The sequence below is a fragment of the Scyliorhinus torazame genome, chromosome 1 (genome assembly GCF_047496885.1).
Source record: "Scyliorhinus torazame isolate Kashiwa2021f chromosome 1, sScyTor2.1, whole genome shotgun sequence".
Lineage (NCBI taxonomy): Eukaryota > Metazoa > Chordata > Chondrichthyes > Carcharhiniformes > Scyliorhinidae > Scyliorhinus > Scyliorhinus torazame.
Genome location: NC_092707.1, coordinates 273,305,845 through 273,318,071, shown reverse-complemented (window position 1 = coordinate 273,318,071; position 12,227 = coordinate 273,305,845). Strand labels below are relative to the sequence as shown.

The following is a 12,227-nucleotide window of genomic DNA, read 5'->3' as shown; positions in this document are numbered from 1 at the left end:
CTGTGGGGGGGGGAGAGGGGGGAGCTTCTGATGTGGCCTGGCCCGAGATCGGGACCCACCGATCGGCAGGCTGGCCTCTCTGGCTGGGGGCCTCCTTTCTTCCGTGCCGGCCCCTGTAGCCCTGCACCATGTTGCGTCGGGGCCCACCGATCGGCAGGCCGGCCTCTCTGGCTGGGGGCCTCCTTTCTTCCGTGCCGGCCCCTGTAGCCCTGCGCCATGTTGCGTCGGGGCCGGCGCGTTGAAGGGAGCCACTGCGCATGTGCGGATCCCGCGGCGCCCAGTTGATGCCGGGATCAGCAGCTGGAGCAGCGTGAACTGCTCCAGTGCCGTGCTGGCCCCCTGTAGGGTCCAGAATTGCTGATCCTGAGACTGTGTTGACGCTGTCGAGAAACGCGACGACATTTCCGACAGCGTCAACACTTAGCCTCAGGATCACAGAATCCCGCCCCTATTTTTCTCCCATTAATGACCCTTTAAAGCAATTTGTATTAAATAATTCATTTACCTCTGTCAATGACAGACTAAATCCGCCATTCACTTCTTTTGTTTTTATTCTTTCATGTGATGTGGGCATCACTGGCAATGCCAACATTTGTGCCCATCCCTAATTGCCCTTGAACTGAGTGGTTTGCCAGGACATTTCAATGAGCAGTTTCGAGTCAACCGCATCGCTGTGAGTCTGGAGTCACATGTAGGCCAGACCAGGTAAAGACAACAGATTTCCTTCCCTGAAGGACATTAGTGAACCAGATGGATTTTTAACAACAATCATTGATAGTTTCACAGCCACCATTATTGAGCTTTTAATTCCAGGTTTATGAATCAAATTTAAATTCCACCAGCTGCCATAGTGAGATTTGAAGCCATGACCCCAGAGTGTTATCCTGGACTACTATGTCCAGTGACATTACTATTATACCACCACCCTCCCCGACAACCATTGGAAACAATATTGCCGACATACTCCATGCCGACTCCCACCCCGGTCATAAAGTACTGAGGGGCAGATTAAAGAGGGCCAAGTGGGACTTCTGTCCCTCATAGGGGAGGAAATCGCGCCCTCTGGAGCTGCTGGCCAATCCGATTAGCTGACAGTTCCATCTGTCCCGGCAGCGCCAGGAAGGCATCAGTGATGACTGCTGGGACTGCAGGAGAAGAGGATTAATCCCCCAAATAGGTAAGTCTGGGGTTGTCAGCTGGGAGGGTTTAGGCAGGTTGAGGGTGGAGTTTAAAGGAGTGGGTAGGATGGAAAATGGGACCAACTTCCGGAGCAGCAAAGAGCAGTCCCTTAAGATCAAACCTGTCTTCCTTCCCACCCTTTAAGCATTGGAGTTAAAATAAAATCAGGCTTCCCGCTCCTGCCCTGCTGCACAGCCCAAAAGCTTTATGACACAAGCAGCGTATTATTGGTTGGATTGGTTGGCATGATAACGAGCCTAATTGACCCTTAAGTGTTCATTTAAATATGGCAACTGACCTGCCAATTTCAGTGCCTAGCCACCACCCTCCCCATGGTGTTTTAAGTATTTTAATAGAGTTTTAACAATCGGGAAATGAAGAGCGGGGATCAGTAAACGTGGCCCTGAAGCCACGGGATTTTCATAAAAACTCAAATGGCTCAATAATGTTGTGAAAGGAAGGAAACCCTGTGTCCTTACCTGGTGTGGGCCTGGGTGTGACTCCAGTCCTTCACCAACGCGATTTACTCTCAACTGCCCTCTGAAGTTCCCTGCCTCTCTAATCAGGGGCGAAATTCTCCGGAAACGGCGCGATGCCCGCCGACTGGCGCCCAAAATGGCGCAAATCAGTCGGGCATCGCGCCGCCCCAAAGGTGCGGAATGCTCCGCATCTATGGGGGCCGAGCCCCAACCTTAAGGGGCTAGGCCCGTGCCGGACGAATTTCCGCCCCGCCAGCTGGCGGAAAAGGCCTTTGGTGCCCTGCCAGCTGGCGCGGAAATGACATCTCCGGGCGGCGCATGCGCGGGAGTGTCAGCGGCCGCTGACGGCATTCCCGCGCATGAGCAGTGGAGAGAGTCTCTTCCGCCTCCGCCATGGTGGAGACGTGGCGAAAGCGGAAGGAAAAGAGTGACCCCACGGCACAGGCCCGCCCGCGGATCGGTGGGCCCCGATCGTGGGCCAGGCCACCGTGGGGGCACCCCCCGGGGCCAGATCACCCTGCGCCCCCCCCAGGACCCCGGAGCCCGCCCGCGCCGCCTTGTCCCGCTGGTAAGGTAGGTGGTTTAATCTACGCCGGCGGGACAGGCATTTTAGCGGCGGGACTTCGGCCCATCCGGGCCGGAGAATCGCGGGGGGGGCCCGCCAACCGGCGCGCCGCGATTCCCGCCCCCGCTGAATATCCGGTGGTGGAGAACTCGGCAACCGGCGGGGCGGGATTCACGCCAGCCCCCGGCGATTCTCCGACCCGGCGGGTGGTCGGAGAATCTCGCCCCAGTTGCGGAAGGTCATCTCAGAATAGGCAATGGATTATTGGTTCTGCCAACCATGTCCACAGCCCTAACATGAACACAGAATACCTATCAGATCGCATGGACTGCAGCAGTTCAAGAAGACAGCTCGACCACCCCGTCTCAGGATTACTGGGAGATGGGCAATTAACGCTTATATATATGTGTGTGTTCAAATATGTATGACCAGTAGAAAAGACTGAACTGAGTATTAGTTGCACATTAAATACGTACACCTGCATTATGAAACAAAGCATGAAGTGACACTCGTCCACACCTGTTTAACATGTTCCCGCTTCTGGTATTTTTCGCTGTAATACTGCTCCTGTCTCAGGTTTAATAGCTGTTGCTGCTGTTGATCTTTGAGCTCTGCCAATTTCTGCGTCATTTCTGCATCGAGGGCAGAAAGTTCTTGCTCGATACTTGAGCTGGGATGTTCTGGGCTTGCCGATTCAAGTCTGTCAGGCCAACAAAATAAAAGCATGACACACTTGTATTATCACACAGAAGCAAAGAAACTCCACGGTAAATATTTTTCTTCCCAATCATTTAGCGACACTACATTCAGTTTGAATGAAAAGACCCAGCTGAAATGAAAATCTATTTTCTCTCTCTGCATTTAGATTTTTCTACTTTTTCCCATTATTCAACATTTTCATTGCATTCATCTGTCAAAATTATGAGTGTATTTCTTCCAAGTTAAAAAAATTCCTTCTTCTATTCCATCTCAAAAGTGCTGCAAAGGAGGTTCCTGCCAATTTTAGGATGTTTTAAAATCCTCATCCTTGTTTTCAAATTCCGTCATGGCCACTATCACATCCTCCAGCTGTACAACCCGTCTTGATTTTTCTGCTCTTCCAATTCTGGACCGGAATTCTCCGGTCATTGTGATTCACTTTTCCCGCCGGCAGCACACTCCCGCCCGTGGGGTTTCACGGCAATGTGGGGTGGTTACAACGGGAAATCCCAATGACAAGCAACGGGAAGGTGGAATCCCGCTGCTAGAGAAGGGGGTGCCGCGAAGAAACCCATGGCTGGGGGACCGGAGAATCCCGCCCGGGTCTCTTGTGTGTTGTAATGTGCCTTCAAGGGATAGCAAAATGCTTTCACAAGATGGGAAGAGTGTGTCATGTGATCCAGTCTCAGTTTCACTGCGGCCCATGAGTACAACACAGAGCACACAGATCTGCTGCTGGTATCTTCGAGCTTCCTCTCCATGTGCAGTTCTTATGTGACTAGCTAAGTAGATTGAGTCACAACATGCTTATACAATCCCTTATGAGAGATTGATGCTTTCATGTCATTATAAAAAAACAACATTTTGCACCTTGCTGATTTCCATCACGCCACTGTTTGTGGTTTAAAATAGGAATAAATTGGTTGACATCAACGATAACGCTGTGACTTTATATAGCATCTATTTTCAACTGTCTCGGTCCTATGCTCAGAAATTCTCCAACTTTGGGCAGCACGGTAGCATAGCGGTTAGCACAGTTGCTTCGCAGCTCCAGGGTCCCAGGTTCGATTCCCGGCTTGGGTCACTGTCTGTGCGGAGTCTGCACGTTCTCCCCGTGTCTGCGTGGGTTTGCTCCGGGTGCTCCGGTTTCCTCCCACAGTCCAAAGATGTGCGGGTTAGGTGGATTGGCAATGCTAAATTGCCCTTAGTGTCCAAAGAGGTGAAGTAGGGTTACTGGGTTACGGGGATAGGGTGGGGGTGTGGGCTTGGGTAGGGTGCTCTTTCAAATGGCCGGGTGCTCTTTCAAAGGGCCGGTGCAGACACGATGGGCTGAATGGCCTCCTTCAGCACTGTAAATTCTATGATTCTCTGATTCTAGATCACTCCACCTTTTTTTCTATCTCTCTCCCATCCTTGAAGATGCTGCTCACCTGTGCCGATGTCTCCTTGATTCATTTAATGTCAAACTTTGTTTGATAACAATCCCGGGAAAATACCGTGTGACATTTTACTGCGTTGGAGATGCTATATAAAGTCACAGCGTTATCGTTGATGTCAGCCAATTTATTCCTATTTTAAATTGCTTGGAAACCGGTTTGACATTTGACATTTAACACAGCCATACAAGTTAAAATGAAAGGGGAAAAAAACATTGTGAACGCTGGAAATCTGAATTGAAAGGAGAAAATGCTGCAAAAATACAGCAGGTCCGACAGCATCTGGAAAGAGAAAGTGATGGATTAACACAACCTCTATTAAATGGAGTGTAAATAACATCATTTTACTCCACTAAAATCACTCAACAATCAGTAAGGGTAGTTTTAATTGGCTGAAGAATAAGTGATAAAACCATTTGACAATCTATACTTCTCTCTATTATCTATTAAAATTAATGCTGCCCCCACAGTCATTTTATTTTGTTTTCGAGGTAACTTTTATTCCAAAAAAGCTTCGGGTCACTTTGCATCAAGGATTGAGGCATCCCAGCATCTGATCTGTTGCGGATAGGGATTGAGCCAGAGGTTCCTGTTGTGAGTGTCGGTGTCACGTTTGAGCCATTCCATTACAGCGCTTGGAGCTCACAATGATGCACAAAGGCTGTGCGTTTCGTCACCTTCAGGGCTGCAAAACCCTCAGAATGGAAATCTGGCCACAAGGTGGTGCTGCGTCGCAGCAAAGCCACAGAAATGTAACGCCCTTTTCAGTAATGATGCAGACTGAGCACTATTCAGATTCGCTAAAACATGAGAATGGGATTGGGCTCACACTAAGCTCTTAGTTTAACATTAGAGTTGATTGTAGTAAGGAAACTGACCACTTAGAATTTAGTAAAGGGGCACACAGTCTGGGACTGATGAGAGAGTGAGACGTAGATTGAGAGTGAGTAGAGAATTAGGTTCATTAGTGATGGCACAATGGCACAGTCGTCAACACTGCTGTCTCACAGCACCAGGAACCCAGGTTTGATTCCGACAAATGGGAGACTGTATGGGGTTTGCACTTTCTTCCCGGGTCTGCGTGGGCTTCCTGCGGCTGCTCTTGTTTCCTCCCACAGTCCAAAGATGTGCAGGTTGGTGGGTTGGCCATGCCAAAATCTCCCTTAAAGTGTCCAAAGGTTGGGCGGGGATAGGGCAGGGAAGTGTGCCTTGGTAGAGTGCTAGAGTGGATCAGTGCAGACTTGATGGGCCGAATGGTCTTCTTCTGCACTGTAGGTATTCTATGTGAGAACTCGATACACTGGGAAAGAGGGTCTTTAAGTAATATTTATTGTGACACGTAAAGTGCATTAAGTATTCAGTGGATTTATCAGTACTAGTCGGGGTCATTAATAGTTGTAAAATTTTAGTTAAGTTAAGGCCAAGTAAAATTAATATATGTAAACCGAAGTAAAATAAAGTTAATGTATGGCAGAGCAGCTTGATCATGTGAAATGTGTGTCCTGTAGTAGGTGGGTGGTCATAGACACTACTCGTGAGCTAGATGACCACATGTGCAGGAAATGTCACCAGCTGCAGAACGTGAGCTCTGGAATTTGGAGCTCGAGCGATGGCTGAAGTCACTGTGGCACATTTGCGAGGCGGAGAGCTACGTGGATAGCTCATTCAGAGAGGTGGTCACATCGCAGGCTAGGAGCATGGAGGCAGAAAGAAAATGGGTGACCGTCAGGCAGTCCAAAAGAACCAGGCAGGTAGTGTAGGAATCCTCTGAGATCCCACTCATTAATTCGTTTTCCATTTTGACTACTGGTGAGGGTGTTGGCTCCTCAGAGGAGTGCAGTCAGAGCCACGTTTTTGGCACAGGCGGTCAGCTGTACAAGAGGGGAGGACAAAATAGGGGAAGAGCAGGATTGATAGGGAATTGGTTAGGTAGAGGAACAGACATGAGTCCAGGATAATATGTTGCCTCCCTCATGCCAGGGTGGCATCTCATGGAACAGTTACAGGACATTCTTTTGGAGGAGGGTGATCAGACAGAGGTCATGGTAAATGGTGTTACCAATGATTTAGGTAGGAAAGGGACTGATGTCCTGAAGGCCGAATTCAAGGAGCTAGGAAAGGGATTGAAAAGCAGGGCCTGTTACGCAGTAATCTCAGGATTACTCCTCGTCCTGCATGCTAGCGAGCATAGAAATAGGATAATTGAGTGATTGAATACGTGGTTGCAGAACTGATGGAGGAGGGAGAGCTTCAGATCTCTGAGGCAGTGGTACCGGATCTGGGGCAGATAGGACAGGTACAAGATGCACAGGCTGCATCTTAACAGCATCAGAGCTAACATCCTGATAGGAAGATTCCCTCGTGCTCTTGGGGAGGATTTAAACTAGATTGGCAGGGAGATGGGAACCAGAGAGGGAGCTCAGATTTAAGGGAAGCAAAATTGTTAAAAGGAAGAAGAAAAGTAGAAAGTAAAAATAGAAGGCAGACGAAGCACAGGCGAACAAACTAGGATGAGAAGAGAGAATAATGTCAAAAAAGACGAATTAAAGGCACGCTATCTGAATGCTTGTTGCATCCACAAAAAGGTTGATGATTTGAATGCACACATTCAGGAAAATGGGTATGATTTAATGCCCATTCCGGAAATGTGACCTTGATGGGGAACTGAATATCCAAGGGTTGTTGGCATTTAGGAGGAATAGTCAAACAGAAAAAGGAGGTGGGCAGCACTCTCAATAATTTGTGAAATAGGATCTTAGATTGAAGGATCAAGATGTAGAATCAGTGTGCGTGGAGCTAAGAAACAGCAAGAGGCAGCAATCATTGGTCGTGTCTATAGGCCACCAAATTGTGGTGTAATGTTGGGCACGGTATACGTCAGGAAATTAGAGATGCAGGTAATGTGTGTAATACAGAAATAATTTTGTGATCCAACGGCTGTGCTGCACCAGAAAAGCAGCTTGCCTTGGCGCAGCACGGCTATTGAAAGCCAGGATACCCCGCTCCCAGGATCTACCCGGCTCATAAAGCCTTGCGGTATTCAATGCAATCCCACAATGGGCGGGATCACTTTTTAGCAAATCTGCATATTAGAGCAAGGCAGTAAACTTTACTCTAATGTGCAGATTCCCGAGGTACCTGAGGCTTTGAGATTTAACCCCTCAGAGACCTTGGGTGAGCGTCGTTCAGCATTGATCCCCACAAATGAAGACCAGATGGAACGGCACTTTTGGGGGTTGCTGAGGGCATTGGAGGCTCCCAGCTGCATGCTGTGGTGCTACCCTCCTATGTGCATTCGGGCTGGGGGTGGGTTTGAGGATCGTTTTGGGGGCCTTGGAGATCGGGACGCCATTTAAAATGGCATCCCAATCTCTCACAACAACGGGGAGTTCCGGTGAGTGGAACTCTGCAATGTAAAAGAATGGGGCTATGTGTGGCCTCTGCTGCACATTCCCTGTTCAGGCCCCTTATTCAAGGTGAGTTGCCGGGAACCACGTGGCTAAACTTGCGCGCTAGGGGACTTTGTTCCCTTTTGGGAGAATTGTACCCATAGACTAGGTTAACCAAACCAGCACTGATACTGTGGAGGATGAATTCCTGCAGTGTGTATGAGATGGGCTTCTTGAGCAGTACGTTGAGGAGTAAACTGGGATCCAGCTATTTTGGATTTACGATTGTGTAAGGAGAAAGGGCAAATCAATAAGCTTGCTGTAAAGGTGCCTTTGGGAAATAGTGGCCATAAAATGATAGAATATCAGGTTTAATTTGAATGTGATATACTTCACTCAGAAACTAGAATCCTGGGCGCGATTCTCCACTCCCACGCCGAAGTGGCCGCGCCGTCGTGAACGTCGTCGGGGTTCACGACGGCGCGGAACGGCCCCGGTCCCGACCGATTCAGGCCCTGACAATGGGCCAGTATCGGGGCCGCGTCATCTACCCGCGCCAGGCCTTGTCGCCCATGTAAAAGCGGCGCCGCATAGAAGACGCGGCCGGCGCCGCATAACGGACGTCATCCGCGCATGCGTGGTTGCCGTCCTGTCCAAATCCGCCCCGCAAGAGGATGGGGGACGGATCTTGCGGGGCGGCGGAAGGAAGGAGGTCCTCCTTCAGAGAGGACGGCCTGACGATCGGTGGGCACCGATCCCGGGCCACCCCACATTCCAGGTGAAGCCCGGTGCAGGATTCCCCCTCGCCTCCCCACAGGCCGCCCCCCCCAGCATTCACGCACCGCCCACGACTGTAGCGACCAGGTGTGGACGGCGCTCGGGGGAACCCGCCGTTTTGCCCTGGCTGCTAGGCCCATCCGGGCCTCAGAATAGCGGGGGTGCCGGAGAATCGCCATTTTGGGTATCTCCGGCGATTCTCTGGCCTGCGGCCCGCGAAACTCGACCGGGCTGTTCCCGCCGCTTGGGAGAATCGCGGGAGGGCGCCGGACCGGCGTCCCCGGAAATTTCGGCGGCCCAGGCGATTCTCCCAACCGGCGTGGGAGTGGAGAATCGCGCCCCCTAACTCTGAAAATTAAAGTGTGAAGGTATGAGGGATAAACTGGCTATGGTGGATTGAGGAAGTACATGAAAAGATTTGATGGTAGATAGGCAATGGCTAGTACTTAAAGAAATATTACATGGTTTACAACAGATATACATTTCTCTAAATACTCAAGGAGAAAGGTAACTCAACTGTGGTTAATAAAATAAGTTAAAGATTGCATTAGATCAAAGGAAGAGGCTTACAAGGATGCCGGATAAGGTGGCAAGCCTGAGAATTGGGGGTAATTTAGAACCCAGCAAAAGAGAATCAAGAAACTGAAGAAAGGGAAAAGAATGCAATCAAACAAGGAACATAAAGACTGTAAAAGCTTTCTTAGTTATGTGAAAAGGAAAAAATTATGTCGGACAAATATGGGCCCATTAATGGTAGGGGGGGAGAATTTATAGTGGAGAAACGGGAAATGGCTCTACTTCGAGTCGCCTGAGGACGCGTGGACTTTGCGAAGAAGAAAGGGCTGGTGATGGATTGAGAACTTTTGAACTTGGCTGCAACGTTCATGTTTTTGTTTTTTCTTTTTGTTTCTCTGTTTTTGTAAAATGTTTCTCATTTTGCGTTTCATGGAGGATGTTTGTGATGCCGTTTGCATTGATTTGGAACCAGCGGTAGATCTGAGTGAGTTAAGGTTTTCATTTGCACTGTTGGGGGATGGAGGTGTGCTTGTTTTGATCTTGGTGTTTTTCTGTTGGGCAATTGTGTGGGGTTTGTTTGATGTTGGAGTTTGTTTGTATGAGCGGGGAGGAGGGTGGGGAGGGAACAATAGGTGGGAGACTATCTGGCGCCGGGCATGGGGGCCACCAAGCTAGCTGGGCGAGCCAGCTCTCGGAGGTGCAGTGGGGGGTGCACATATGTTTGGTTTAGTAAAGGGGTTGGGTTATAGGGTGTTGTTACTAGGGGGGTGCATGTTCTGCTGACAAGGGAGGGACTTAGGCTGAGGGACAGAGAAGAGGTTGGGGGCGGGGGCTGCCTGGGGATGGACCAGTGGAGGCGTGGACCACGAGCTGGAGGTGGGCCTTTCTAAAAAAAGGGATGGCTGATCAGGGGGGTGGGGGGGAGTGCAATTAGCCTCCCAACTAAGCTGATGACCTGGAATGTTCGAGGGTTAAATGGGCCGGTGAAAAGGGCACGTGTGTTTGCCATCTTCGGTGATTGAAGGCAGACGTGGTAATGTTGCAGGAGACGCACCTTAGAGTAACAGACCAGGTTAGACTGAAGAAAGGCTGGTTCAGTCAGGTCTTTCATTCGGGACGAGATTCAAAGACTAGAGGGGTCGCGATCCTGATCAAATGTTGTGGAGTTTATAAAGAGGATGCTGGGGAAGATACTGGACCTGGACTCGCACAGGTTGGTCATGGGAGGGGACTTCAACACAGTTATGGACCCTGGCTTGGACCGGTCAAGCTCGAAAACGGGCAGGGTGCCAACAATGGCAAAGGAACTAAGGGTTCATCGAGCTGATGGGGGGTGGATCCATGGAGATGTGGACAGCCGAGGGTGAAGGAGTTCTCCTTCTACTCACATGTGCATAAAGTGTACTCCCGGATTGATTTCTTTATTTTGAGCAGGGCCTTGCTGGCTGGGGTGGTGGACACGGGGTACTCGGCGATTACAATCTCAGACCATACCCCGCACTGGGTTGACCTGCAGGTTAGTAAAGACAGTATTCAGCGCCCGCACTGGAGGTTGGATGTGGGACTTTTGGCAGATGAAGGGGTGTGCGAGCGGCTGAGGAAATGTATTCAGAACTACCTGCAGGTCAATGACACGGGGGAAATTTCAGCAGCGATGGTGTGGGAAGCACTGAAGGCAGTGGTCAGGGGGGAGCTGATCTCGATCCGGGCCCATAGGGAGAAGGTGGACAGGGCAGAGACGGACCGACTGGTAAAGGAGATACTACAGATTGATAGGAGGTATGCGGAGACCCCAGAGGCAGGGCTTTTAAGGGAACGGCGGAGGTTACAGGTGGAGTTTAGTTTGCTGACCACAGGGAGGGTGGTGGAGCAGCTGAGAAAGGCGAGAGGGGCGATCTATGAACATGGAGAGAAGGCCAGCAGAATGCTTGCACAGCAGCTTAGAAAGAGGGAGGCAGCTAGGCAGATAGGGAAAGTAAAGGATGGAGATGGGAACCTGGTTGGAGATTCAGTAGGGGTGAATAAGACGTTTAGGGATTTCTACAGCAGGCTGTACAGGTTGGAACCCCCTACGGGGCCGCAGAGGATGAGGCACTTCTTGGAGGAGCTGAATGTCCCAAAGGTGGACGGGGAGCGGGTAGAAGGGCTGGGGGCCCCAATCGGGCTGGAAGAGATGGTGGAGGGTCTGAAGGCCATGCAGTCGGGTAAAGCCCCGGGGCCGGACGTGTACCCAGTGGAGTTTTATAAAAAGTTCTCGGGGATATTGGGGCCAGTGTTGTTGAGGATGTTTAATGAGGCAAGGGAAAGAGGGGTGCTGCCCCCGACGATGTCATAGGCAACGATTCCGCTGATTCTTAAGCGGGACAAGAACCCGGAGTTGTGTGGGTCCTACAGGCCAATCTCCCTGTTGAATATAGATGCCAAGTTGCTGGTCAAAATCTAGTCCTCCATGATTGAGGATTGTGTTCCGGACGTTATTGGGGAGGACCGGATGGGATTTGTTAAGGGCAGGCAGTTGGTGGCCAATGTAAGAAGGCTGTTAAATGTGATCATGATGCCCCTGGAAGGTAGGAAGGTGGAGGCAGTGATCGCAATGGATGCAGAAAAGGCTTTTGATTGGGTAGAATGGGATTATCTGTGGGAGATACTGGGACGGTTCGGATTCGGGCGGGGCTTTATTGACTGGGTCAGGTTACTGTATCAGGCTCCTGTGGCAAGTGTACAGACGAATAGGACAACATCGGACTATTTTAGACTGCACCGGGGGACGAGACAGGGATGCCCCCTCTCCCCACTGTAGTTTGCACTGTCTATAGAGCCATTGGTAATTGCTCTGAGAGCCTCGAGGGGCTGGAGAGGACTGGTCCAAGGGGGGTGGAGCACAGGGTTTCGCTCTATGCGGATGACCTGCTTCTGTACGTTTCGGACCCAATAGAGGGAATGGAAGAAATCATGAGGGCTGTAGAAGAATTTGGCCGGTTTCTGGGGTATAAGCTTAATATGGGAAAGAGTGAGATGTTTGTGGTCCAGGCGAGGGGACAGGAGAGGCGACTGGGAGAGCTGCCGTTAAGGTTAGTAGAGGGAAGCTTTCGGTACCTAGGCATCCAAGTGGCCCCGGAATGGGACCGGCTGCATAAATTGAATCTGGACCAAATGAAGGACGATTTTCGGAGATGGGACGCGCTTC

General features: G+C 50.4%; 1 protein-coding gene across 6 annotated transcripts in view; it reads right to left on the bottom strand.

The window, feature by feature from the left end:
• plcb1 (phospholipase C beta 1) overlaps positions 1-12,227 on the bottom strand; it is a 1,179,298-nt gene that overhangs the window by 124,434 nt on the left and 1,042,637 nt on the right. For all 6 annotated transcript variants that reach the window (XM_072506091.1, XM_072506102.1, XM_072506120.1 and 3 more), the window contains one exon: positions 2,743-2,923. In XM_072506091.1, coding sequence (XP_072362192.1) covers positions 2,743-2,923 — 181 coding nt within the window. The remainder of the gene's footprint in view (positions 1-2,742; positions 2,924-12,227) is intronic.